Source organism: Pholis gunnellus (genome assembly GCF_910591455.1).
Source record: "Pholis gunnellus genome assembly, chromosome: 5".
Lineage (NCBI taxonomy): Eukaryota > Metazoa > Chordata > Actinopteri > Perciformes > Pholidae > Pholis > Pholis gunnellus.
Genome location: NC_136531.1, coordinates 24,418,242 through 24,445,294, shown reverse-complemented (window position 1 = coordinate 24,445,294; position 27,053 = coordinate 24,418,242). Strand labels below are relative to the sequence as shown.

Genomic DNA, 27,053 nt, shown 5'->3' with positions numbered 1-27,053 from the left:
ATCACAGAAGACATTTGGACCTCACAGAATGAGCCGTTACATGCCTCCCATTGCCCTTTACGGCGGCGTCCATGTTCACACGCTGACGCCACACAGATGCATTACACAGTGACAGTGGAAAGATGAGCGAGGCTTGTACAGAGTGCTTATGTGCTGCGTTTCTATCATTAAGGCCCTTTGCGCACATGAAGGGACATGTAGTTCCATGTAAAGTTTTTTTTCCCCCCTCTCTCTCACCCATCACTCACAATCCCTCCCTCACAACAGATACTACATGTAACAAATGTCAGATGTGTGTGTGTGTGTGTGTGTGTGTGTGTGTGTGTGTGTGTGTGTGTGTGTGTGTGTGTGTGTGCGTGTGGATGTCGAACCATTGACAGGCATGGAAGCAGCTTGTTGAACTAATAGCCTAACTAATGTGTCTACATTCCCTCCCCCCCCACCCTCCCCTCACCCCCCTCACCCCCTCTTCCCGCTGCAAAACTGACATCTATGAACTGAGCAGAGGAAGGAGGGAGGGAGGGAGGGATAAAAGGGGGGGGGGGGGGGGGGAGAAGAGTGTGTTGACAAGCGGCGGACCCTCTCGCCCTCCCGTCTGACTCCGTCTATCTCCCCCTCTCTCCCTGAGGGTTTGTCTCTGAGGGTAGCGCTATGATGAATAGGCCTGTCTGAGCTAACCTAGCGGAGACCAATTAGAGAGAGAGAGAGAGAGAGAGAGAAAAAGAAAAACAATGAGAGAAACTGAAGCAAAGGGGGAGAGCGGGAGACAGAAAAGAGGAGATCGAGAGGAAGGGCAGATAGGTTAAATTAAAAGGGAGGTAGGATGGGGTAAAGTGGAAAGTTTAAGACAAAGCATGTTAGTGTACTGTTAGTGTGTGTGTGTGTGTGTGTGTGTGTGTGTGTGTGTAGGTGTGTGTAGGTGTGTGTAGGTGTGTGTGGGAGAGCTGTCAGTGCTGAGGGAGAGGCAGCGTGAGGGGCTGGCCTCTTAAGTCTTAACCTCGTCTGCTGCTGCAGGAAAGGCTTTGACAGCAGAGACGCACAAACAGGACCGACGCTCGAAAAACACCTCCTCCTCCTCCTCCTCCTCCTCCTCCTCCTGAGAAACCTTTCACTGCCGCGCTCCTCGTTCTTCCCCTCCCCTTCTCTCTTCCTGCTGGTTATTCTGTTGGTCCTAAATATGTTGGCATCTAATTTTCTAGTTTTGGTGACATTGTTTGTATCAATAAATTAACTAATGTCTGCATCCCCGACTGATTGTTACTATTGGTGTTTGCTGCAGTGTTTTTGGACCACAGACTGTACGTAAGAAGGGGACCCAGTCACAGTGGTGTTGCCCATTGGTTTGTGGATTATGATTTGAAGACTCGAGTTTGAAATTTCAGCCGTCTTGTTTTTCAGCCATCTTGTTTTTTTGTAACCAGTGAGGGTGGAGCTAAAACCGAACGTTGAATAAGACATTTTTAGGCGACCAGACTTACAAGCAACTTTCCATGAACTGAAAACACACTGTGAGGGGGTTAAAGTTGTAAGATGAAAATACAGAACCTGTCAATCACAAGGTAGCCCCGCCCTGAAGCATACCCTGCTTTATAGTCAAATTTACTCTAAATGGACCACAATTTACTAAATGAACATCATGCTGTATTGAAGAAGACTCGAAACTAGAGATTGAGACCATAAACTCATGTTTACAATGTTTACTGAGGTAATAAATCAAGAGAGAAGTAGAGTCATTTTCTCATAGACTTCTATACAACCAGATTTATTTTTGCTGGTCAATAGAGAAAATGCAACTTTGAAGCACTTCTGCATTGGCTTCACTTTTTAGACCTGAGGTTTGCTGCCTGTTTTGGCGTACAGAGCTCTGTAGTGCCTACCAGAGGGGAGGAGTTGGAACAGCTTGTGTCCAGGGTGTGAAGGGTTTATATATATTTTATTTTTTTTACTTAGAATGCAAAGCTTCCCCTAAGATTTGAAAGCTACGACTGACTATCATCGTCAGTGAACACAGAAAAATCTCTTTTTAGTGCTAATTACATATTCAACTTTCAAGTGTATTATTTAGGGAATCATGATTGAAAGAGGGAGTGATTCATAACTTGGTGTCTCTTTGGTTAAATCTTGTGGCACCCAGGTAGGGATGCTGTATGTTTGGCAGCAAAAGGTTCGTCAGCAGAAGACGACCTGTGACGTTAGCATTAGCACTGATAGCCAACCCACGGAAGAAAATGAAAAGACTGACTGACAGGTGCTCTTTGAAGATGCAGTCTAAAAAAAAAAAGAAAAGCAAAAACTACAAAACTGATTGAGGACCCACTGCAGTAGTTTGCATTCCCCTGCAGTGTGATGGAACTATACGTTTTGGAAAAAAGTGTCCTCATCACTCGCTGTCACATCACCAACAATGGAACTCTGATGCTGGACTAGACGGTCAGTAAATATCACCGTCAGACTTGTAAATAGCATTCATAGTATCTATCAGGTCATAGTCACAACTTAGAAAGTTTTGATTGAGTGATTGACTATTTTTTCGGAAAGATCAAATACATATCAAACGTGGCACTTGGTAATACACATGTAAACTAACATGGCTGCCTCGCTTCATCATAATTGTCTGAGGCACTTAACCCTTAAAAAGTGCTTCAATGTCAATATCGATGCTTTTCAACGCTCACACAACCACCCGTGCAATCACACGACCGTCTTGAGTTGTCTGATACCATTCTAAAGTCTTAAGCACGAGAACCCTCTACCATCCATCCCAGATGATGTGAACGTTGCATTACACTGGAAAACTTTGCCGCCACATGTTGGCCCAGTCTGGCCTGGGATCAAATCCCACCGACGCTTCCTCGCCCCAAGTCTGCCAAACAAATGTTTCCTCCTTCAAACAAACATTTGATAAATGGCCTCCTCACTTTCCTCTTCGCAAATATCAAGACTCTCCCCGTCCTCCTCCTCCTTTCTCAACGAATCACCGTCGTCCTCTCCCTCCCCCCCAACTCGGAGACAATTACAAACATCCCTCTTCCCGTTTATCACCGACAATTAAACAGCACGGACGGAAGCGACTTCATGAGCAGAGTTGAGGGCGAGGAGAGACGAAGAGAGTCGGCAGCGAGAAAGACAGAGGAAGGCTGACAGCACAATTAAGGTTTTTAATTCTCTGCTTGAGTGGGCCGGTCCAGTCTTTATGCTAATTAGAATGCCACGGCCGTGTAATAAATCTCTATGATCCAGCCTCATTTCCCTTCTGTCTCTGTGTCTGTCTCTCTCACAACAGCGCGGAAAGTTCACCCACTACTTCCACCTTTTCGGCTGGAGTGCTAATAGTTTCGATAAAATTGTGGGTTTTTTTCCATGCAGTTTTGAACGCTTCCCAGAGATCTGAGGGTTCCACAAGCGTGGCGGCCTGCACCATTTACTGGTTGGCCAAGCATTCGCCGCCTTGCCTCGACGACGGTACCACTTGTAGTTTCTCTCCCTGTTAACTCGCTTTATTAGTGTTTTAACAGAAATATGGTTTGCATGCCCCCCGGCCCCCGCGCCTTACAAACACACATCTACGGCCAATGAATGCAGAAAATATTCTCTCATTCCTCTCCCCCTCTTGCCTTATCCGCTCATCTCCATTTGACGGACATGTCTAATGATAACATCTGCGGATAGGAGGAAAAACAGCACATACAATCCGCAGATAATTGGGGGGCCGCGCTTAAAGACGACGGGGAAAATGAGGGATAAGTGCACAACTGTACACTTGTTTGTTAAAGTAGCAACTAGCAGATATATTTTCACCCTCATTTAGATCAGCTAATCAGTGCTTCTTTATTTTTTGTCAGTTGTTTGCTACAAAGTGTCCCAAAGCCAATTTAAACACAAAATCTGTGGGAAATAAGAAACTGCAGTTGCGTGTTCATTAAATAAATGAAGGTGGAAGCAGGTTCAAGCTGATTTTTACTTGAAGAAACACACAATGAGATCATTTTACAGCAGAGTCAGCCTCGCTGCACATCCCTGCGACCGAACATCCCCAGTCTGGTTTTGGTGTGAGGCCTCTCCGCTTTCCTCTGCTGGTACAAAACTCTCTCGTTTGCCGCGTCACCGTCGGCCATCTTGTGCTGCGTGAGGGTCAAAATGGCCACCGCCCCCACCACCAGGGCCAGGTGGATCAGGTAGATAGCGACACGGAGGCCCGTTAGCAGCAGAGAGACACAGACAGTGGCGACACACCAAGGCCAGGCCAGGAGCAGCAGCAGGGAGTGATGCAGGGAGCTGAGGACGAGAGCCGGGACGCACAGGGCGAGTCTGAGCAGCGTGGATGCCAGCCAGGAGTACAGCGACAGAGGGGACAAGAGGAGCGACGCCACCGACACGGCCTAAAAGAAGAAAATGCAAAGTTGACATGAAAAGGGACCGGCGACGGAGCAACATCCAAGTATGGAGTCGTGGCTCTTTTAGCTTCGTTTTGGTCTCCACCAACTACATTTCTGGCTCTTTAGCTTCTAAATGCTCCACTATGTTCACCAGCTAGTCGCTTTTTTTTTTACCTTTATTGGACAGTTGGTAGTAAAGAAGAAAACATGGGGTGTAATGGGTTACGACATGCATTTTTTTTTTTAGCTTTTTTAGCTCTTATCCCTTTAAATTTCCAGACCCCCAAGTTGGGAATATATATATATATATATATATATATATATATATATATATATATATATATATATATATATATATATATATATATATATATATATATATATATATATATATATATATATATATATATATATATATATATATATATATATAGCACGTGTAGGCCCTAATTACGTTAATCAACCTACCTCACAAGGATTTCCATAGAAGCTGTTATCGGACGTCTGAGCCTTTCGAAGCCCTGAAAAATATATCAATGGACAGATATGCAGTCAGAGGAACAAAAAGAAATGGATGTGCCATGCAGCTGCCTCACAAAATAAAAACTGCAGGCAAAATTATTGGACCGTATCAGTGTAACAGCTCTGCTCAAAAAAACATAAACTCACATAGGAAAAGGAGAATGAGAACGGTTGTCAGCAGGAGCCTCATGTCTCTCAAGCCTGAGAAGAACAAACAAAACCAGTGAACACAGATCTGCTGTAATCTGTTGGAGCATTCAAGATGAAATTCTACCTTACTGCTTGCAAACTGGACACACTGGGTTTCAGCTCAAGCCTCGTGCTGCTCCCCGCTCTGCAAAGTTTCTCAGCTTCAACTCATTAATAATCCTCAGACGTGACCTCTTGGTCTGGTTTTCAAACCTGTTTCAAACAAGCATGGACTGAACTTCACAACATGAGAATAGAGATTGCAGTGCCCCCTGTTTGAATGGAGGGACAATGACAAGAATCATTTCATTTAGATTTGCAGACCTCTACAGGATTATTTTTTTATTACGAGGAGGAAACATTGCTAAAGAAGCTGGCTGTTCACAGAGGGCTGCATCCAAGTATATTAATGGGAAGTTGAGTGGAAGGAAAAAGTGTGGTAGAAGGTGCACGAGCAACAAGGATAACTGCAGCCTTGTGAGGATTGTGACGCAAAGCCCACTCAAGAATTTGACCCAACAATGCAGAAGAGCTGAAGGCCGCTATCAAAGCAACCTGGTCTTCCATAACAGCTCAGCAGGGCCGCAGTCTCATCGCCTCCATGCCGCGCTGCATTGATGCAGTAATTCATGCAGAAGGAGCCCCGACCAAGTAGAGTGCATACTGTATACTGTACATGGACATAGTTTCCAGTAGGCCAACATTTCTGTATTACAAATCCTTTTTTTAATTGGACTTATGTAATATTCAAATTTTCTGAGATACTGAATTTTGGGTTTTCATTAGCTGTAAGCCACAATCATCAACATTAAAAGAAATAAACGCTTGAAATATATCACCCTGTGTGTAATGAATCTATATAATAGATGAGTTTCACTTTTTGAATTGAATTACTGAAATAAATTAACTTGTCGATGATATTCTAATTCATTGAGATGCACCTGTGTGTGAGCAAGGTGACAGCTGGCTTTTATTCCAGCTGTTGTCCACAGCCCAGCAGGAGTCATCACGGCCACTGGAACTATATGGAGGATACGGGCTGAGGAGGATGTGCTTTCCATTTTTTTAACTCTCCAACTTCAACCCCCCATCCTCTCTCAGACTCCATTAAGGTTAAACCCCCCCTTATCATCACCTCCACCATCGTTAACCCCCCCACCCCCGCTGAGAGGACAAGGAGAACCTGCCACCGACGAACGCCAATCAGCTGCAGCGCGGTTATGAAGGGGCGTCCTGTCTAGGAACGGGGAGGGGAGCGGTTGTTCAGATGTTGCCGGCAATGCTCGTCATTATTTAGCCGTTCAGGCAGCCATAACAATCACGCTCCTGCAGCCACCTCTGCCATTACCATGATCATCCACCATTTTCAGCGTCGGGGCTAAATCACCATCTTCCACCATGGTTATGAATGGCCCAGTCTAAACTGTTCAAGGATACAATTCAGCGTGCTGTATATGTGGCAATATTTTCAGGTAAACGTATTACTTTTGCATAAAAATGCAGAAACAAAAAAAAGTGTTTGTAGTTAGATTCCATTATCAAAACATGTGTATTCAACATGTGCTTTCGAAACCAAAGTATCTAAAGTGACACTCGCCACTTACGTTTACTAAATATGAACGGACAGAAGCTGTCACTCAGCTCAACTATCACCATCAATCTGCCAAAGAGGAGTGAAGACCGGGAGACAAACAGAAGGATGATGACAAGAGTGTAAAACACACCACTGCTCCATCAAACTGCTGAGTGAACGAAGAAAAAAAAAAAAACATTTAATGTCAGTGAAGTAGATAAATTAATCTAGATCGTCCGTCTCCATGAACACAATCTTATTACATTTATGGGAAAGCATTTATTTCGCTCTTTTTATGTCAATAGAAATGTGACAGACAGTAAAAACTAGACAAGCACCAATGAGAAATACAAGCAGACGCTTCGTACAACAAGCATGTAAAGAAGAATGCCATGATGGAAGAATTGTAAACATGTACATTAATGACAGTAAATTACATCTACAGGGGAGAACAACATCGAAACATAAATACAGTAATAAGCAGCCAGAAGGTATACAATTAATAGCGTTCTCCAGCTTAATAATTATGAAGCAAAAGAGCAACGCTCTACATAAAACAAGATACACTGTACAGGATCCTGGCATGTAATGCTCGCAACGTTTCATGTAACATGTACTCTGGGGATTGCAGGCTGGCCTAAGGACAGGTTGAAATATTCACTATGAATAATGAAGGGCTAATAATTAAATGTGCTAAGACGCCTTCCCGTGTCTGAATCTGTGCATCCATCCCTGATCAGACATCATTCCTTCTTGGACACAAAAAGGCCAGTATTGACTTGGACCAGGAAGTGACGTCGTTAGGAAAGTGCAACGATTTAGATACTGGACGAGGAGAGGATGTCCTCCACCAGGTGCTTGTAGACCCAGGCGTCTCCCTTCAGTCTCTGGCGCCGGATCCCGACGACCTCCGGCCTCTGCAGCATGCACACCTCCAGCTCAAACGCCATGGTGACCTTCCCGAAGTCGCCCCAGGTCCGACACTTCAGGGTATACCTAAAAGAAAGGCGGGTGCAGGAACATTAGGATGGCATCAAACGCTGGGCTGTCCCGATAGGGAGAGGCGATGCGATGCGTTATCTTCTTACCCCTTCTGCGTGAAATCAACGTTTTTCTCCGGCAGGATGGAGAGGATCTGGTTGAGGATCTGGTCTGGATTGGTCTGACTGGTCAGAGTAACATTGTACTGCGCCTAGCGGGAAAAGAGGACACAAAAGAAAGTGATGCGTGCAATACGCGAGACGCTAGAACGGGTCACAAGTTAGCGTGCAGGAGCAGGTACCTTGATCTTGCGCGGGCCGTCTCGCCTCTTGCTGGGGGTGAGCATGGTGATCATCTTGTCCAGGCCTCTCTCCAGGGAACCGAACACGTTTCCTCCCCTCTTCTTCTTCTTCCCGCTGTCTTCTGTGACCGCCATGTCCAACGACCGAGACCTGGGATGGCAAACGGGGTCTCACGTTTAAATCGCTCCGGCGGGTCGTTTGATCAAACTGCTCTTACCGGACCCTTCCACTACATAGCGGGTTTACATTTCAGTGTTTCAGGACAGAAACGGGCACGATTCAGTCCAATTCTTTACTAATTTAGGTGATTATCTCATTCAAACCGACTTGGACTGAGTGAGCGGGGCTGTTGGACGAGCATCATCCTTTAGAATTAAATCAGCTTTTAATCATGGTTTAGTCTCTTTAGGCCAGCTTGAAGTCTCCAGCGTTCTAGGCTTAGTTTATACTCGCCGTAGTGAAGCCGGAGCGAGGTGCGCAAGTGGTCGCGGCACCTCTGAATTTTTGTAACTTGGAACATGTGATCACGTGACTGTCACAAATAGTTTACTGATAAAAACACTATTTACATGTCATGGGATAATACAAAGAAGGCCAATTTGTTTTAGATGCTTTAGAAATAAGGTCTCAAAAATCTACATTTGAGGAAGTATTTCGCAGCCAAATCAGATAATTTACAGGATATTCAACCTTCGCTTCTTTAGAACGCATTTAATACTTGACTTGTTTCTTTACAGGGCTTTTATGAAGGCGATAAAGTAGGCCATGAATATGAGGTACGAGTTTGCAGATCATTTCAATTGTGGACATTGGTTTATGATTTCTTGCCGGTTACAACTACTATGGGCCATATATGGGCATTACTATGAGTTACACTCCTTGTCTTTTTGATTCTACACAGCTCATTTTGTTTGTGAGCCCCCAGCTGTTTCGGACTATAATGCAGCGCACAGCATATAGATTATATACGCCTCTGTGCATGCTTGGAGCTTGCGCACCATCTGTACTTATGAGCTTTATCCTCCCTCCTGCCCCATCATCGTCCGTACTTATCCCATTCAGCTGCTAACACACAAAAAAAATGACATCCAGCTGTACGAAGGATCATATAAATGTATGACGAAAGTGCACATTAGATACCACCTAGTTTCTCTCCGTCATCTCAGAGCCTCCACTCACCTTCGCTCAGGACTGAAGGCCAGTATCTCAACGTCCGCGAGGTCCTTGAACTCTGCTGCTCTCTTCTTAATGTGCTCTTTAGAGGCACTGCCTCCAGCTGCAAAACACACACAGGGACAGAGGCCGTGGTTAAAGCGGAGTATAGACACGTTCACCTCTTAGTCAGACCCACTCATGACAAAGTCTCGCTATGCAGCCAAACATTCAAAACCAGACATTTGATGAGGTCACCTCAGGCTTTGGGAAGTTGTGTTGGATGTTTTTGTTTGTCTTTATGTTTTATAAACCAAACGATTCATTTAGAAAATAATCTGCAGATTAATGGTAAAAATGGTGCACAAGACATTGACAATATATTTCTATTTGATGGAACGACTGAAAACCAACAGTTTGGGTTTGAATATTTAACTTTAACATGTCACTCAGCATCTTATAGCTTCAATACACTGATACAAATATGCGATACTGTGCGGACAATTTGAAACTAGATTGTTTCTTTTCAAACTCAGCCCTTTGCTCTTATACATGGAACTGGCTGGCTTCATCATTGGGGTTGTTGAACACAAAGGCTTTGGTTAACACAGAGACAAGAGGCCTGACAAACACACACACACGGAGAGAGAGAGACAGGCTTTAGTGGCAAGAGAACACATGTCACTACAGCCCACGTGGGACGGTGAGCAGAGGAAAGAGACAGCTACACCTGTCACAGCACACACCTAGGGACACACACACAGACCACAGTGTGTGTGTGTGTGTGTGTGTGTGTGTGTGTGTGTGTGTGTGTGTGTGTGTGTGTGTGTGTGTGTGTGTGCACGCGCGTGCGTGTGTGTGTGTGTACAAGTTTGTCAGAGGCAGCATGTCTGCTCTGCAGCTTAGAGAACGGGAGGCTGTGAGGAGAGCAGGACCGAGCCAGATTCCAAAGGTTTCACACCAAACAGGTCAGCTGCAGGCATCGCGTTTATAGAGGAAACTAATGAGGCCGGACATCTGAGCAGAGAATTCACTTTGACAAATAATTAAGACTTTAATGATCCTCCATTCATATTAGCGTCCTTCATTTATAGACCAGTGAACAGAATTAGCTCCCTGATAATAACCTCACCATCGAGTTGACAGAGATAAGTGTGCTTGTGTCCGCTTTCAGTGGTTTCAGTAATGACAGCTAAATTGTTGGAAATATGAGAGGCTTTGAAGTAAAAAAAAAAACGGCCCAATAAATGAGTTTATTACCAGAAGACAATTTACTTGCAAATGTGTGGCATGTGGACAAGGCACTTGTGATTACGAGAGCCGCGTGAAGGCTGAGCGAGGGGACGAATAAATGGAAGAGAGGGACAGCTGGCTAATGCAAATAACCTAATGGAGATTGTGCGTCGAGGGCTTGTTTGGGACACAAAAAAACAATTGCAGTGTACAAATAAAGCGTATGATGAACTGAAGCTCTGTGTTGTCTGTCACTCATTACTGCCACGGGTTGAGTGGACGCCCCTTACCTTTAGGTGTGGCTGCCTTGGTTTTGGTGCCATTGACGTGAGCATTTTGGTTGGGCGTGGTCAACACGTTCTTGTTGGGCCGTGCACTCTTCTTACTGGAAACAGGAGTGCGAGGAGGAGGCAATGCAAATATCTCGACGTCTTTCTCCTGCACGGCGATGTTCTCCTTGTTCTCCTTGTTCTCCTTGTTCTCCTTGTTCTCGCAGGCTCGCTCTTGGTCTCGGTTCCTCCTGTCCTGGCGGTGCTGCGCTGGGGTCCGGCCCCTCTCTGGGGTCGGGCTGTAAGCGTACCTTTTCTCCGCTGGTCTCTTTGGGAACACGGAGAAGAGAGAAACGTGGTGAGGAGATTTTTTTTTTTTCTTTTCTCTCTTGATGGTAAAGAGTCACGGCGCTTCATAATCGCGGCCGGCACAAGTGCGCTCCAACTTTGGCATACCGCGTCTTTGTGGTTCGCTGCTCCATCGGGCTGACCTCGGACTCCCTTGGGTGTGTATTGCTTGACTTGAGTACACGGGCAGTCGTCGATGTAGTCCGAGCCAAAGTCCAGAGAACCCACAATCACGGCGTCCTCGTCCTCGCTGAAGTGAAGGGCTTCCCTCGCCTGGACACGAGAGAGAAAATAAGACAAAAAGATCACACAAAAAGCACTTGGTACTGGGAAACAGTAAGTACTTTAGGTGCACAGGGTAGAGACATAAAGACAGTCAGTAGCCCAGAAAAAGAACAAAGCATTTTGGGAGCCGTGGCACAGAGTCTGACCTGTAGTCCCTGGTGCAGTGGAGAGCAGGAGTCCTCACACACGGTCGGTTCGGGGCGCAGACGGACAGGTTTGCCCCTCTTCTTCTTTGACAGCAGCAGCAGGTAGGTGGCTGTAGTCTGGTCGTACCGCCACTGTGGGAGTTCATTTGTGTTAGACTGCGTATCTCACAGAGAGAATGTAAAATATCATGTTTGCACAGAATACGAGGGGCGCAAACATGATTGACAAGCGTAGTTCTCTCTCTCTCTATCTCACCGTTCACAACACAAGAAAATCAACAGATTATGAAGTGACCGGCACAATAAACATTGAAATGTGAGCACAAACACGCGCACACACACCTCCTTGACCAGCGCCGTGGTGCTCCCCCTCGATCGCTTCATGTTGACAGCCATCTCGGTGATACAGTCCTCGTCGATGTGGCCGAGCTACAGAGGAGGACAGGTACGTTCACACAAAATCAAAGACTGAGTTGTTGTCCCCCACATTTCTTATTTGTCAGCACTAAAACAGCAATACTCAAATAATAATATAGATTTGAAGGATTATGGAATTGTTTCAGGGAAATGGTGTGGTGACTGAAAACAAATTGGAACAATAACTAAATGGATCGAATCAACAGTTTGAATTCAAAAGAAACTCGGCAGCAAAAAAGAAACTAGCTTGCTGCCCCATAAACGCTTAAAAGCTACTGTGGAGTCTGCAGTTTGTTTGTGTCTGTATTTGTAAAGCAGTGTGTTTCCTGTATGAATGCGTGTGTGTGTGTGTGTACCGGCTGCCTGGTACGCCACTCCACAGGGCTGTTGTAGTCTTTTATCGCCCACGGATGGTCCAGCAGCTGTCGAACTGTAATACGCCGCTTGGGGTCCACCTACAGGACGCACACAGGAACTACAACTCAATACGCAAGAAACCACACGTCCAACAAGCTGCAGCATGTTTAAAATATTGCACATGTTGTATAAATTAGATTCCAATTATGTAAATTCTAAATGGCTTCTTCTTCTCTATTGAAGCAAGTTGATGCGTCAATGTGTGTTGATGAGTTTCACCGTTGTGCAGCGAGACGTTTCTGTGAAATAGCTAAAAAAGGGGAAAGACGGGGAGAGAGTGGGATTGTTTGTGTGTACCTGCATCATCTGGTTGAGGAGGAGGACGCTACCCGGAGACAGCCACTGGGGGTTATCATATTTACCTCTCTGAAGAGGCACAAAAACACAAAATGAAAGGTGAATACACTAGAAACAGAGGCAAACGTACATGTTCTCTGCTATTGGGATTTGATTAATATCCCATGAACCATTAGAGCACACAATCACAGCAGGAAATGGACACAAGATATTTAAGACGAACACCAGGATCCAATATTTTTCACACATCAAATAATAAAATAAAAACACTTTGCTTTACATAGTTGGAGTTCAGCATTTCAAATGATCCGAAATACTAAATGCTGGGAGCGCGTCAGTGCCCTTACTGTAATCTTCCTGTAGAGGACCATGCAGTTGTCGTCATCAAAGGGTAGGTATCCACAGAGCAGGGCGAACAGCAGCACCCCCATACTCCACACATCTGCCTGGAGGTTACACAGCACGCAGCAGTATTTTCAGCTTTACAGTTAGGATTTCACAGCTCAGTTGCACCGAGTCATGCACCAGCGAATATGATCAGCGCACCATGAAAAAAAGGGCAGAATTGGAAGTGGAACAGGCAGGTAATCATGACTTTTTTAGTGGAAATACAAATGCGAGTTGGTTTTTTTTTTGCATTTCAGGGCAACTGCAGTGGCTGTAAAAGTTGTAAACAGTAGCGTGCATGTCTCACCTCTGAACCAATATATGCTTTTCCCTGGATGAGTTCAGGAGCAGCGTACGCAGGGCTCCCGCAGCACGTCATCAGCTCATAACCCAAACCTCCCTAGAAGAGAGATAACCACATACACAGTGTGGTGGGAGACACCATGTTTATGCTTTCTATCCCTTTCTCATTACTTGATCGATCAGATACCAGGTGTGATACTTTTGCCACAAACACAATGAGACGGGGGAAAGTTGGTGATTTACCTTCGGTTTGGCACACAATCCAAAGTCTATGAGCTTCAAGTTGTGGTCTTCATCAATCAGCAGGTTTTCCTACAGTTCAAGACGGGCATGGCAGCAGACGTTAAGACCAGCATGCAGTCACAGAAAAGCAGACACTTTTTTGTTGTCGTGTCACATCCTCTCAGTCACGAGCAGTCAGTGGCGGTCTTTACCGGTTTGAGGTCCCTGTGTGCGTATCCCTGGCTGTGGACGTAGGCCATCGCAGACACAATCTGTCTGAAGAACACCCTGGTCTCCTCCTCTGACAGACGGTCTTTTGCTATGATGTAGTCAAACAACTCCCCACCTGGACAGTACTGAGATTTTAAAGAAAAGGACAGAGGAGGGGGGGGATACAAAATTATCGAACAGGACGATGTCTCGTTCCCACTCTCACACACAGTGTCTGCGTGGTGCGTGCTCACCTCCAGCACCATGAAGATCTGGGTGGAGGTCTCTATGACCTGGTAGAGACGACAGACGTGCTGATGACTCAGATTCTTCATGGCCTCGATCTCCACCTTCACACGGGGCAGGTCATCCTGGGGGGGGGGTTGTTGTTTTTATTAATGTACAATTAGTTTTTTTTAAATTAGAATTAATGATTGCATGCTGAAAACAAGGACATCAGCAAACATGGGCATTTAGATATATAATGAGGAATAAAGAACTAAATAAAGACAGATCAGAGGAATCATACTGTGATTAACATTAACATATTCTGTCACCATTTTGATGAATTCTGATTTCTAAATAATGACTTCTGTAAAATTGATACAGTTGATTGCAATGATAATAATTTTGAAATATTTGTTGCATGCATCTGCCATGTGTATAATTGTCAGTCATATAAACTTGCCAAATTCAGGATTTGTTGCCTTTCTTTGTGTCATATCTTTGTAAACCAAGCCATCATCACTTTGGGGTGTGGTAACTTTGCGTTGCTATTGTTTTGTCTCAGGTTTCCTGTTTAATGCAAACATCTACAACAGATTTACCAACAACCTGAGTGTGCAGAGTGATTCTTTGACTCACCCCTAGATCCTTCTTGTTCATGATTTTAATGGCAACCTTCTCTCCCGACAGGATGTGTCGACCCAGCTTGACTTTGGCAAAGCCTCCTGACCAACACACAACGTTCATAACACACACACACACACACACACGTCAGAGAGGACATGGCACAAACGGAGCAGTTTGACGCACTGTCACACATGAACTCCGTCATTACCTGAGCCGATAGTCTCATAAACCTGATAGTCTCTGTGGAGCTCTTCGGCCCCGCGGTGCTCCGTTCTTTCCACCGGCATAGTCCCCGCTTCAGCCCTTCACCACGATAAACCCCTCTGCGGTGAGAGAAAGGGGTTTACAGAAGCAGTGTTAGCACTCTCGTTCGGTTCAAGATAAACGTTTGCAGGCAGCTAACGCCCAGCAAGCTAAATAGACGCTGAAAAGTATTGCAGCGTTAGCTGACAAAACTCGTTAATACTACCAAAAATAATAGAGGGAACGTCAGTTAAACATACGTCACTACTAGCTAACTGAATGCCGTTGCCCGACACGAATTTACCTGAATGTGTGTGAAAACGGGAGAAGAAAAAGGTCAAATCTGTTAGCAACCGTACGTCATGAGGAAAAGCCCTGTGGCAGAAATGTTTTGTTATAGAAATTTGAATTTCGCACGTCGACTGACTCCATTTCCTGCTTCCGGTTTGTGCGCGGCGCGCCCTTGTGGCGAATAACAGTACTGCGGCCATGACAAAAAAAAAGTTTCAATTTAATGGTGCGTTTAAAGGCTGTAGGTTGAATTGTACCGTATTAAACGCACACACATTTTTATTTTAGACTCTCAATATTCATTTTGTATGTAGATATTTAATCAACACCTCTCTCAACAACTTTATGAAGGTAGACTGCAATAGTTTCATACATACAGGGAGAATAAGGAAAGGGGACAAACAGCAAATGCATCATAAGTGCACTGCATGATACAATAAAGCAGTAAACGTCCTGTCATGCTTTATGACATGTGTGAAAATGCTGGGCAGGCTCATTTGAGCACGACCGAGGACCGAGATGGCAAGACACTGGTGGAAGAAGTACTCAGATTGTTTACTTGAGTAAAATTAGCAATAACACAGCATTAAAATAATAAATTACAAGTATAAGTCCTGTACTGATTTTTTATTTTTATTTAAGTAGAATCTAAGCACTATCAGAACTTCATGTGTACGCAGCATTTTGATGTTCTCGGTGGTCAAGACGGAGCTGGTTAACTGTGACATTTACCTGACTTCATGACCTCATGTGCATTCATGGGCAGGTATATACAACCAGTGGGATGGAAGGCATTCTGTGTGTTGCAATGGGTGACCTGCACTGCTGCAGGCATGTGGCTGACCAGAGAGGTGTATTTAGGGTGTCAGAAGGTGTGTGTGTGTGTGTGTGTGTGTGTGTGTGTGTGTGTGTGTGTGTGTGTGTGTGTGTGTGTGTGTGTCTCCTCCTTTCACGGCTCCTCCAGCCTGTAATTAGCAGAAGGTGAGAGGTGAGGTCAGAGGCCGCTGCATGTATTTTAACAGACCCCCTTTCTTTTTGTCAGCCAGCTGTAATGACTATATAGAACCACTCTCACTGTTGCAGTTTTCTTGTTGGGCTGTAAGCGCCACAGTAACAAGTTCTCTCTCGGCCAATGTCCTCCATTAAAGGTATTGCAAAGGACATCTTGCTGCACCTGTTTTTGTCAATAGCATGTAAGTAGCACGGCGTCTGGCAGTCAGGTCATCCCAGTCATGCAATAGACTGTGAAGTATATGAAAAACATGTTTACCGAGTGCAAATGTTACATCCTGACACACTGACAGACAGCTGCGGAGGAATTTTTCGTGATTGATCGGTGGTCGTCCGGCGTTTCTCATGGTTGTTAGGGAAGGAGTTGGTCGTTCGGGAAGCAACCGGTGGTTAGGGGGCGACCAGGTGTCAGTGGGATGACAGAAACCCCTCATTTGGTTTCTGGGGGCAGCTGGCCAGGACGGGACAGAGGGACATCAAACAACCCACAGCTGGGGGGGGGGGGGGTAGAGGGGAAGACGAGTGTGAGGAGAAATGGAAAAGAGAAGGGAGAGCAGAGGAAGATGAGAAAAGAAAAGGGGATAAGGAAAGACAAATGTAGAAATCAGTTAGTATGGTGATGTGAGGACGACAAAGATTTAATTTCAGGGCTGAGCTGAGCTCTGTTGACTGTGTCCTTGAGCATTTTGTCTTCCTTTCCCCTTGTTTTTTTGGCCAGCTAACACAAACACACACACACACACATACATAAAAACACATTTTAAATAGTCAGATGTGGTTCAATCTTGTAGAAAGCAACAGAAAAAAATCGTTTCAGGCCTCAGTAAGGGCTCTTTTATTCCCAAATCTGCATGATTTGCACATTCAAAACCTATTTTCAATGTACTGTAACGTTCTGTAAGCCAGTGGGTGTCCCCCCCCTCCCCCTCTGAGTCCTTTTATAGGATGCAACTCAGAAGAAACCCTTTTTTTTAAATGGTTGTAATGCTTTTGAGCACAAGTTCTGTTACAGTCAATGCTTTTAACAGACAGCGCAGAACTTCCACGGCCAGCCTGCGTTTGCTGGAGGGATTGCCAGTGAAAGTCTCACACATACAAGCTTCAGTGCTGAATCAAAGCAGATTCAATGTCGTTAGCTGAATTCCGCTGCAATCGCATCAAAAGATGATAACTGTATCATCGTCACAGATCATTGTAGCAGCAACATGTATGCATGTAAGCTTTGCTGGTATGTGTCATTGTTTGAGTTGTTTAAGAGCCTCTGTGCCACTTCCAGTCACTCTCAGGGACTCACAGTGTGTGTGTGTGGGGGGGGGGGGGGGGGGGGTGTGTGTGTAGTCAGACATGGCAGCTATTAAGCTGTCACAGTGGAAAATAGACATTGCAGCGCCTTCGCCGGTATTCCCAGTGTTCCCTGACAGACTTTTGGAGGCTCCCAGAATGCCTCTGTCGGGGCTCAGTGACTGGCGGGTATTGACTGCAGGGGACCGGCGTCTTAGATCTGGCCGTGTGCCAGAGAGGCAGAGAAAGAAAAGAATATGTGTAGGGTTTATGCTATAATCCTAATGGTGTTTGTCAGTGTCCTTATGTGTCTCAGGTCAAAGGTCACAAAGAGAGACAGATGCAGACAGAGATCACACCTCACAGCCCGCTTGTCTTTCTCACCCACACTGCTTTCACTGTGACCCGATTGATTCACCATGTATTACGGACATCATGGCGCTTTATCCACACATGTGTGACTCATATATCTTTGTAGGGTTCAAACACACACACACACACACACCTAACAACACACGCTTTCAGAAAGAAACAAAGGTTCGTAGAGAAAATTGAGAGACTCTCAGCCAATAGCAATTTCACACCCGTGTCGTGAGCAGCTGTGGTGTCGATCAGCTAGCAATCTACGGTGAAAGTGCTTTTTTTTAAGACCTGAAACGTTGTGTTTCTGCTTCTCCGCACGACACAAGGTGGGAACAACGCATCACCTCCACTCCGTCCCTTTCAATTTCCCCACACTGCAACACTCAACGTTTAAAGTGGTTCCTGATATTTACAACTCTCACCTCTGCTTCCTACACGACATAAAGCAGTGGAAATTTAAAGAGCCAGACGAGCTACTCTACATTGTGTTTACAGGGCTAAAAGGGTCCTCTGCCCAGAACTAAAAGATTCATTCAGGGGAATATATTGCACCCATGTGTGTTGGAACTTCTCCCAATCATTTATGTCCACGCAAACGTTACCATAGCCCGTCTGGATGAAGACTTTGGGAGTGTTGGGATTTTGATTCCTGGCCAGTGGATTTACAGTCATTTCTGAATCGATCTGTTTGTTCCCGGACACAGGGCTAAAGTGAGTCACTATGAAGCTGGCATCCGTTGGAAGTGATTCACTGATGAAGGAATTCTGAATCACGCAGAAGGGGTTAAGTTGTGAATAGATATAACATATCCTTTCTTATTATCCTCAATCCAAGCCGTTCTTACCGTGGTATCTCTTATTTCAGTTTTTTTATCCTTCTTTTTCTCCATCACCAGTGAAACAAAAAAAGAAAAAGAAAGGAATTACCCAGAACTAGAATAGCTTTATAAAGTGAAAACAAGAAGTCGAGAGCGATGTGTGTCCAAAGCCTCACAAACCTGCATGACGATTCACAGGGAGAGATGTTGTTTTTGGGATAAGCTTCATGATACACTACAGGAGCCTGTCATCAAGCCACAAACGCACATTATGAGCCGTCACAGCATTCATACTGAGGTGCGAAATGGGTGCAACTTCCAACTTGCAACAACTTAAAAAAAAAAGTGCAACACAACTCCTTACATCCCTCCCAAACTTTGCCTTTTTTCCCCTCCCACCCCTCAAGCCAACCCCTACTCACAAACACACACACACACACACACACACACACATTCAACATGTGTGTGTAAGTGTGTGTGTGTGTGTGTGTGTGGGTGTGTGAGCGTCCTCCCTCCCTCAGTCTCTCCATGGCTGAATTGTGGCAGCAGCTTTGCTCCCCGCGGCAGGGCCGAGCTCTGGCTCTCCTCCACCTCATCGGCCTGCTCTACCCACCCTCGGGTGCTCTTCCCTGGGATACCAAAGCCAGCCCACCCCTTCTGGAGGTAGGACACCCACATGGTTATGAAAAAAAAAAAAAATAATTAATATAGCTACATGTCTTTTTAAGCTGCAGTTTAATAGTTTATGTGATCTGTGTTAGTGATTCATTTGCATAATATTCACACTTTACTCATGCATGCTACAACTTAAATCCTTCGTCAGTATCAGGCAGTGCGGAATAACTGCATTACAGACCACTGGTTTGTTTTAGATTATCTCTTTGTCACTCTAATCATTAACAGATCAAGCGAATAAAAAGCAGTAAAAAGGCGGAACCAGAAGAGCCTGTTGAGATAGACTTGACATGAAAACAACAGAGCAACTTTAAACATGCAAAAATAGAGACTTGTGTAGAGGAGGAGTGGGGAACAGAGAGGCTCCCCAACTCACACCAACTGTTGGACTGGACTGAGGGAGCTGTGTGATTTCCAGCAAGAGAGAGAGGGAGAAGAGTTGGAGAGAGGGATGGATGAGTGAGAACGAGAGAAAAAGAGCAGCAATAGTGATCCAGCAGAATCTATGGTTACGCTGTTGAAAACACATGCCAGTGATGGTGAAAGCCATGCCGCAGAGGCATACAGCGTCTGTACCTGTGGCTTTGTGTGCATGAAAGTATGTCTATGTGTGCGTGTGTGTGTGTGTGTGTGTGTGTGTGTGTGTTGGCAGGGCTTTCGGGTGGTGAAGGGGAATTTCTCCAGGACTTTCCTGCACGTTGGCTACCATAAGATCGCAGAGATTCCCACAGGAGCACGCAACATCAGCATAAGGGAGACAGTGAAGAGCCGAAACTACCTGGGTACACACACACACACATACACATATATATATATATATATATAACAGCAGACATATTTTCACCATGATAAACACTAAACTGATGCACAAACATGGGATTTTCCCTTCAGCTCTGCGAACCCAGAGCGGCCTCTCCGTCGTCAATGGCAACTGGGTGATTGACAGGCAGGGGAGCTTCACCGCTTTGGGGACACAGTTGACGTACCAACGACCAAACGAAATCCGCTCCCGCAAAGGAGAGTCCATCACTGCAGCCGGGCCGCTGACCGAGGACCTGCATGTTTACGTGAGCAAGGACTGGAAACGCACAATGGCAGCCGCCCCCATTATTCAAATGAACACTGTACACAAACAATACTACTAGTACTACAATGTTACACATCATCACATATCCCTCATCCATCGCTCTTTCCCACAGCTGATCTACCAGCAACCAGGTCCCAGTGTATACTATGAGTACATTGTGCCTTTAAAGAACACCAACCCCACTCCTGAGCCAGATCCACCTTCTGACGTTTTGCCCCTGGGTGAGTGCACACATACACACCCACCCACCCACACACACACACACACACACAAACACACACAAACACACTTCTATTAGAGTGACTCTAAATGACCACAGGGCCATTTTCTCACGTCTGAATATTCTGGTTTGCCTTCAGGGAGCGTAACACATAACAGATGCCTCTGTTTGTGTATGCCTGTGCGCGTGTGTGTGTGTGTGTGTGTGTGTGTGTGTGTGTTTTCAGTTCAGATTTCGCTATAACGCCAATATGTATTATATTCAGCTAAATCGTCTTACGAACATTTTAGTAGAATTTTGATAACATTTAATGCAGGCTGGCAGCCAGACGTTGCTCTGGAAAGGGGCTCTTTACCGCACACAGAGACTATCATAGGTCACTTGGGCCAGATTTGATTTCATTACCTAATATTCAACCTACAGTAATTTGATTTTTTTTTTAATGCTTCATTTGTGTCTGTCGATGCTGACAAATAATGATTTAATTACTGGAGATCCCAAAAGACATCACATATTGTTAAAGGCCCTGCACATCAAGTGTTTTTAACTCTTGTTGCTAATCAGACCTACAGAATTACAAGAGTTCACCACGGCTATGTCTGAAAATGACTCCCTACAGTATCTAGTGTATGGTGCACTATATTTACTCATGATAATAAGAAAAACCAACCAACCAAACAGGTGGAACAACGCAAACAGCAGAGTGAGGGATGTGCCAATTGATCCCAGTCTGCACACACACACACACACACACACACACACACACACACACACACACACACACACACACACACACACACACACAGAGAGAATAAGTTCTAATGAGCCAGAATGAGTGAAATGGCCTGTGTGTGCTATAGATGTGCTTGACCTTTAACATACATAAATATATTTCATTTTAAGCTTCATTCCATCCCATTCCATTACCTATCAATCCAACATTCCCAAGACTTCACTGCCTTTCTTCTATTACTTGCCTGTCAAATTTGGGTTCTTCCTGTAGTTGACATTAGGCCCATCCCACTCAGGTGAGAAGGACCACTCCGGTGAGAAGGGCTACCAAGGTGAGAAGGATCACCAACTTGAGAAGGATCACCAAGGTGAGAAGGATCACCAAGGTGAGGAGAACCACCAAGGTGAGAAGGACCACCAAGGTGAGAAGAACCCCCAAAGTGAGAAGGACCACCAAGGTGAGGAGAACCACCAAGGTGAGAAGGACCACCAAGGTGAGAAGAACCCCCAAGGCGAGAAGGACCACCACGTTGAGAAGGATCACCAAGGTGAGAAGGATCACCACGTTGAGAAGGACCACCAAGGTGAGAAGAACCCCCAAGGTGAGAAGGACCACCAATGTGAGAAGGATCACCAAGGTGAGAGGGACCACCAATGTGAGAGGGACCACTCAGGTGAGAAGGGCCACCAAGGTGAGAAGGATCACCAAGGTGAGAAGAACCACCAAGGTGAGAAGAACCATCAAGGTGAGAAGGACCACCAAGGTGAGAAGGACCGCCAATGTGAGAAGGATCACCAAGGTGAGAAGGACCACCAATGTGAGAGGGACCACTCAGGTGAGAAGGGCCACCAAGGTGAGAAGGATCACCAAGGTGAGAAGAACCACCAAGGTGAGAAGAACCATCAAGGTGAGAAGGACCACCAAGGTGAGAAGGACCACCACGTTGAGAAGGATCACCAAGGTGAGAAGGACCACCAAGGTGAGAAGAACCATCAAGGTGAGAAGGACCACCAAGGTGAGAAGGACCACCAATGTGAGAAGGATCACCAAGGTGAGAAGGACCACCAATGTGAGAGGGACCACTCAGGTGAGAAGGATCACCAAGGTGAGAAGAACCACCAAGTTGAAAAGGACCCCTCAAGTGAGAAGGACCACCAAGGTAAGAAGGATCACAGAGGTGAGAAGGATCACCAAGTTGAGAAGAACCACCAAGGTGAGAAGGATCACCAATCTGAGAAGAACTACCAAGGTGAGAAGGACCCCTCAGGTGAGAAGGACCACCAAGAAGAGAAGGACCACCTAGGTGAGAAGAACCACCAAGGTGAGAAGAACTACCAAGAAGAGAAGGACCACCTAGGTGAGAAGAACCACCAAGAAGAGAAGGGCCACCAAGCTGAGAAGGACCACCAAGGTGAGAAGGACCACCAAGGTGAGAAGAACCATCAAGGTGAGAAGGGCCATCAAGGTGAGAAGGACCACCAAGGTGACGTCACCAACAATGACATCATCAAAGAGACACCCCACCCTAACCAGGTTCCCTCTGACCCCAGGCCCACCTACACCTGGACAAAGAGTGAGCGCAGTGAGTGCAGCGCGACCTGTGGTGCAGGTGAGACAACCCATGTAATTCAAAGACGGGGTCTTAAATTAAAGGGGACGTATCATGCTCATTTTCAGGTTAATACTTTTGGGGTTACATTTAGGGTTTCTATTAGAACATATTTACATGCTTTAAGGTTTAAAAAACGTTTTTTTCTTTCACGTATTGTCTGTCTGAATATAGCTGTATTCAAGCTCTCTCTGAAACGCTTCGTTTTAGCTCCTGTCTCTTTAAGCCCTCCTCCCGAAAAAAAGCTCAGTGGGTTCTGATAGGCTCGGGTTTTAAACTTAGATTAAACAGTAGCTGTCAAACACCCAAAGGGCTGAGATTGCTGGCAAAACGCACGTGCCTCAACATATTTTTGCTGGTGGATGGACTTCTGTCAAATATGTGTATATATACAGCCATATTTCTGCAGACAAACGCACATTCACTTGCTTAGTCTTCTCTGTGTGTGTGTGTGTGTGTGTGTGTGTCCGCACACTTGCCAGGCAGGGGTCAGTTACTCTGGAGGTGTGTTGAGAAAGACTCTGAGATGACTGTTCCTGCTGACCTCTGTGACCCCGCCCTTGAGCCAACGAACCAGGAAGAAGATTGCAACACCCAGCCCTGTCCTGCATAGTGAGCAACACACACACACACAACTGATGCATACAACGGTGATGAACCATGAGAGACACGTACGTCGTTGCATTAGTTCCACATGGTGCTGTTTCTCTCATGGTGAAGCCTTCATCACTCGCACACATTCAAGCCGTAAGTCAGTCGCCACCCGTCAGTCAATCGCGCTGACTTACTTTGGTGTGGCTTCTCGTGCTAAATACCGCGGGATCTCACCAAGTTGCCAAGATGTAGCGGGGTGTTAGCGGAGTAACTATGCGTTTGCTTGTGGGTCTGTCAGATGTTTCGCCCGCGTCATCAGAGATCCCTGATGGCTGTCGGTCTGAAATAGATATGTTTCTATTGGGAACGGAGCAGAAGTAATAGAACGCAGAGAAACATCTGAACTTGTGCAGCACAATTTGGCTTATTTTGCTTGTCACTGTTTGCGATCTCCTGTTGGAGGCTTTCTAATGCCCCTTGTAGACCAGGGTCAACAGACCACACACAATAACTGTGGTCAAAATGAGGACATAGTGCTCGGTCAAACTGTGCTTGAGGAATGTCTTCGCCAAACTCACGTCTCATTGTGCAACCACATCTTCCGTGACCGACTGCGAGCTGCTCTTTATTTCCTCTCAACTCTCCCTTCCTTGCTCCGTGATTGGCCGACAGCTGGGACATGGGGGAGTGGTCGGAGTGCAGCAGGAGGTGCGGACCCGGCACTCAGCACCGCCAGGTAATCTGCCGCCAGGTCACTCGTGTTCACGCCAATGGGACGGAGACCTCAGTCGCCGTGGCTGAAGAGCTGTGCGGGTCCCCCGACGGGCCGGTGACCACGTCCATGTGTCAGCTGAAGATCTGCAGCCAGTGGGAGACGCGATCCGAGTGGAGCCCGGTGAGATCACACCCATACGCCTCAGTACTACTAGAACATGACTCTACCCATAAACAAGTCTTTCAGAACATGTACATTTTCATAAAGAAAAACCCCATTTACCTCTCTCCCACCGTCTGTCCCCCTAGTGTTCGGTGCCATGTGGAGTGGGCCAGCGCAGCAGGGAGGTGGTGTGCGTGAGCAACCAGGGTGACGTGGAGGAGGATGAGGAGTGCAACATGAACCTCAAACCAGACACGCTGCAGAACTGTGACATGGGAGCCTGTGCACGCAGCTGGTTCACCTCCCTCTGGAGCCAAGGGGTAATGCAGAAACTGTTAGTGTGTGTGTGTGCGTGTGCTTGAGGGGGGGGGAAGGGAAGTCACATATGAAGTGGCCCTGATTTAGAGCGTATACGTGTGCGTGCGATATTCTTCAGTGCTCTGCGGAGTGTGGTCGGGGCAATCGAACCCGGACGGCGCTGTGCCTGATGGATCACGTGACTGATCTCCCATTGGACAGCTGCAAAGGGGAACGCCCACCAGAGGCCACATCGTGCGAGTCAGGCCCCTGCCAGAACCACCTGGAGTGGTACACCGGACCCTGGGGTCAGGTAAATTGACACGCACACAGTGACACACACACACAAACACCCTATGAAGACATCCATTTGAAGTTCACCTGTGTGTGTGTCTGTGTGTGTGTGTTAAGTGTTCGGCAGAGTGCGGGAACGGCACACAGACCCGGAGTGTGGTCTGCATTTTCAACAGCGACGGTCATGTGGAGGTTGCGGACCGGGGGAAATGCTCCAGTCTCTCTCAGCCAATCACAGCTCAGCCGTGCAGACTGAAGCCATGCGGTGTCCAGTGGTACGTCACTGAGTGGAGCGCGGTAAGTGTCCTTCCACCGTGCAACGATTAACCCCTCATGTACTACCTAGATAGGGTCTGAGAGATCAGTCAGCATGAAGACATTTGGTTGTTACATACAGGAGCGTTGAAGGGTCAGACTCCATCTGCTGATGACATCTCAGAGAACACTTTATTTCTTTGTTAGAAAGTAGTTTTAGTGAAACCTGTACTCAGCGATGTCCGTGGATTATCAAGTCAAGAGTGACATTTCTGGAAAGACAATTTGTATTCGAGATTTTATAAATGTCATCTTTACTTGCTTTGAACATCAGAAATTAAATTAGATGATATTCACCTTATTATTATGTGCTGGAGGCAGATGTTTCAGAGGTCTGACAATATTGTTATTTTTGGTAATTTGGGTAAACTGACCCCTTGAAGATGACGGTCCACATGAGGTCCTTAACATGACATTATTTATACTGTGTGCGCAACTCTTCACCTCTGCCTCCACTCTCTCTATCTCAGTGCTCGCGCTCCTGCAACGGGGGCTACCGCGTGCGCGAGGTGCGCTGTCTCGCCGACAACGTCAGCCCAAGCGACCGCTGTGAGCCCGGTTTGACCCCGGAGAGCCGAGAGGAATGCAACAGGCAGCCGTGTGGAGCCGAGATAAGTAAGTCTGCCGAGCACGTGTTGCACCTACTACTGCCGGGGTTACCACGCGAGAGGAGCTGTTTGGGGGTGAGATTTCTGTTGATGTTGTTATGACGATGGCCTATACCGTCTCAACCGGGAAGAACATGGTTGTAAGGGAACAAGGGAGGAAATATCGTTGTTTTTAGTGTCCTCTCTCGGTTTGTTGTGGTGCCATGTTCTTTCCATCTTGGACTCTTAGATCATGTGACACACAGGTGGACTTCTTATTTAGGAGCTTTATAACAAAGGGCAATTAAATAGAAAATAATAATAAATTAATACAAATTAATAACAATAGTGCAACAATTTGAATTTATTACATTTTTTTAATTAATGATTTATTAATTTCAGGTTATAATGCAACAAAAGGGGTAGAGGATTCTAAATTGATTACTTGGACTTAAGTCTGATTCAGATTGACTTGGGTGACACTGTATTGAGCATTGAGGGCTGAGGAACTAACTCGGAAGGCTCAGTGAATTAGCACCAACACCCCCCAAGGGTGTAGTAGATCGCCCCGAATAAGAGTGTGCTTTGCTTCTCCCGTTGTCCCCCTCACTTTGTCTCACTTGCTCCTCTTTCTCCCCTCACAGATCCATCGTGCAGCGACCAGTATCACAACTGCATGGTGGTGGTTCAAGCCCGGCTCTGCGTGTACACCTACTACAGGAGCGTCTGCTGTGCCTCCTGCTCCCGAGTCCAGAAAACATACCCCAGCTCACTTCTAAAGAACCACATCCGCAGGTGATGCCGCTGAATGGAGAGCATGGTTCAGCATCCAGTCGGTTCGGCCTGCAACAGATTCACCGAGCGGCTGCTCTCTTCAAACTTGTTTTGTCTTCACACCAAACTGGATGAGTGTTTTTTTAAATCTTGTGACAAAAGACACACACACACACACACATTTTGTGAAAATTTGACTCCATAGAAATTTAGAGTCAGGTTTCCTATGCTGTACAGAAAGGTATGGAATTTGATTTGAGTAGGCTAATTCTCATGTCTGGATAATATGTTAAAATGAATGAAAAGTATTTGTTTCCAGACTATTGCCCCTCTTGTTTTTCTAAAATATGAAATTCAGAATGTTTCAAAAAATAAGTTGATCATACAGCACAAGCGGAGTGTTTTTTCTCATGGCGGTTGGTTGGTATTTACCCCCGTGTGAGAGAGCCAGATGGAGCTTGATGTTGCCAAAAGCAAGGCAAGAAGTAGCCAAGAGCGACGCA

The 27,053-nt window shown here is 45.9% G+C and overlaps 1 protein-coding gene across 1 annotated transcript; it reads right to left on the bottom strand.

Annotated features, from left to right (window-relative positions):
* Positions 1–6,975: 6,975 nt before the first annotated feature.
* On the bottom strand, positions 6,976–15,110 carry melk (maternal embryonic leucine zipper kinase). Its single transcript, XM_079159262.1, has 18 exons — positions 15,029–15,110; positions 14,690–14,804; positions 14,494–14,579; positions 13,884–14,000; positions 13,632–13,775; positions 13,441–13,509; positions 13,202–13,294; positions 12,855–12,953; positions 12,508–12,576; positions 12,150–12,248; positions 11,719–11,805; positions 11,377–11,508; positions 11,054–11,218; positions 10,619–10,925; positions 9,123–9,219; positions 7,943–8,093; positions 7,749–7,852; positions 6,976–7,656 (listed from the first exon to the last, which is right to left on the bottom strand). The coding sequence occupies exons 2-18, from the start codon at positions 14,766–14,768 to the stop codon at positions 7,479–7,481; spliced, it is 2,076 nt and encodes a 691-aa protein (XP_079015388.1). The 5' UTR covers positions 14,769–14,804; positions 15,029–15,110; the 3' UTR covers positions 6,976–7,478.
* Positions 15,111–27,053: the final 11,943 nt, after the last annotated feature.

What these genes read in the sequence shown, in the direction of transcription:
- melk (XM_079159262.1), bottom strand. Translation starts at nt 14,768, where the DNA reads ATGCCGGTGGAAAGAACGGAGCACCGCGGGGCCGAAGAGCTCCACAGA. An exon ending in TGAACAAGAAGGATCTAGGG is followed by an intron (nt 14,001 to 14,493) that starts GTGAGTCAAAGA and finishes CCCCCCCCCCAG; the next exon opens with GATGACCTGCCCCGTGTGAA. An exon ending in AAGCATATATTGGTTCAGAG is followed by an intron (nt 12,954 to 13,201) that starts GTGAGACATGCA and finishes TGTAACCTCCAG; the next exon opens with GCAGATGTGTGGAGTATGGG.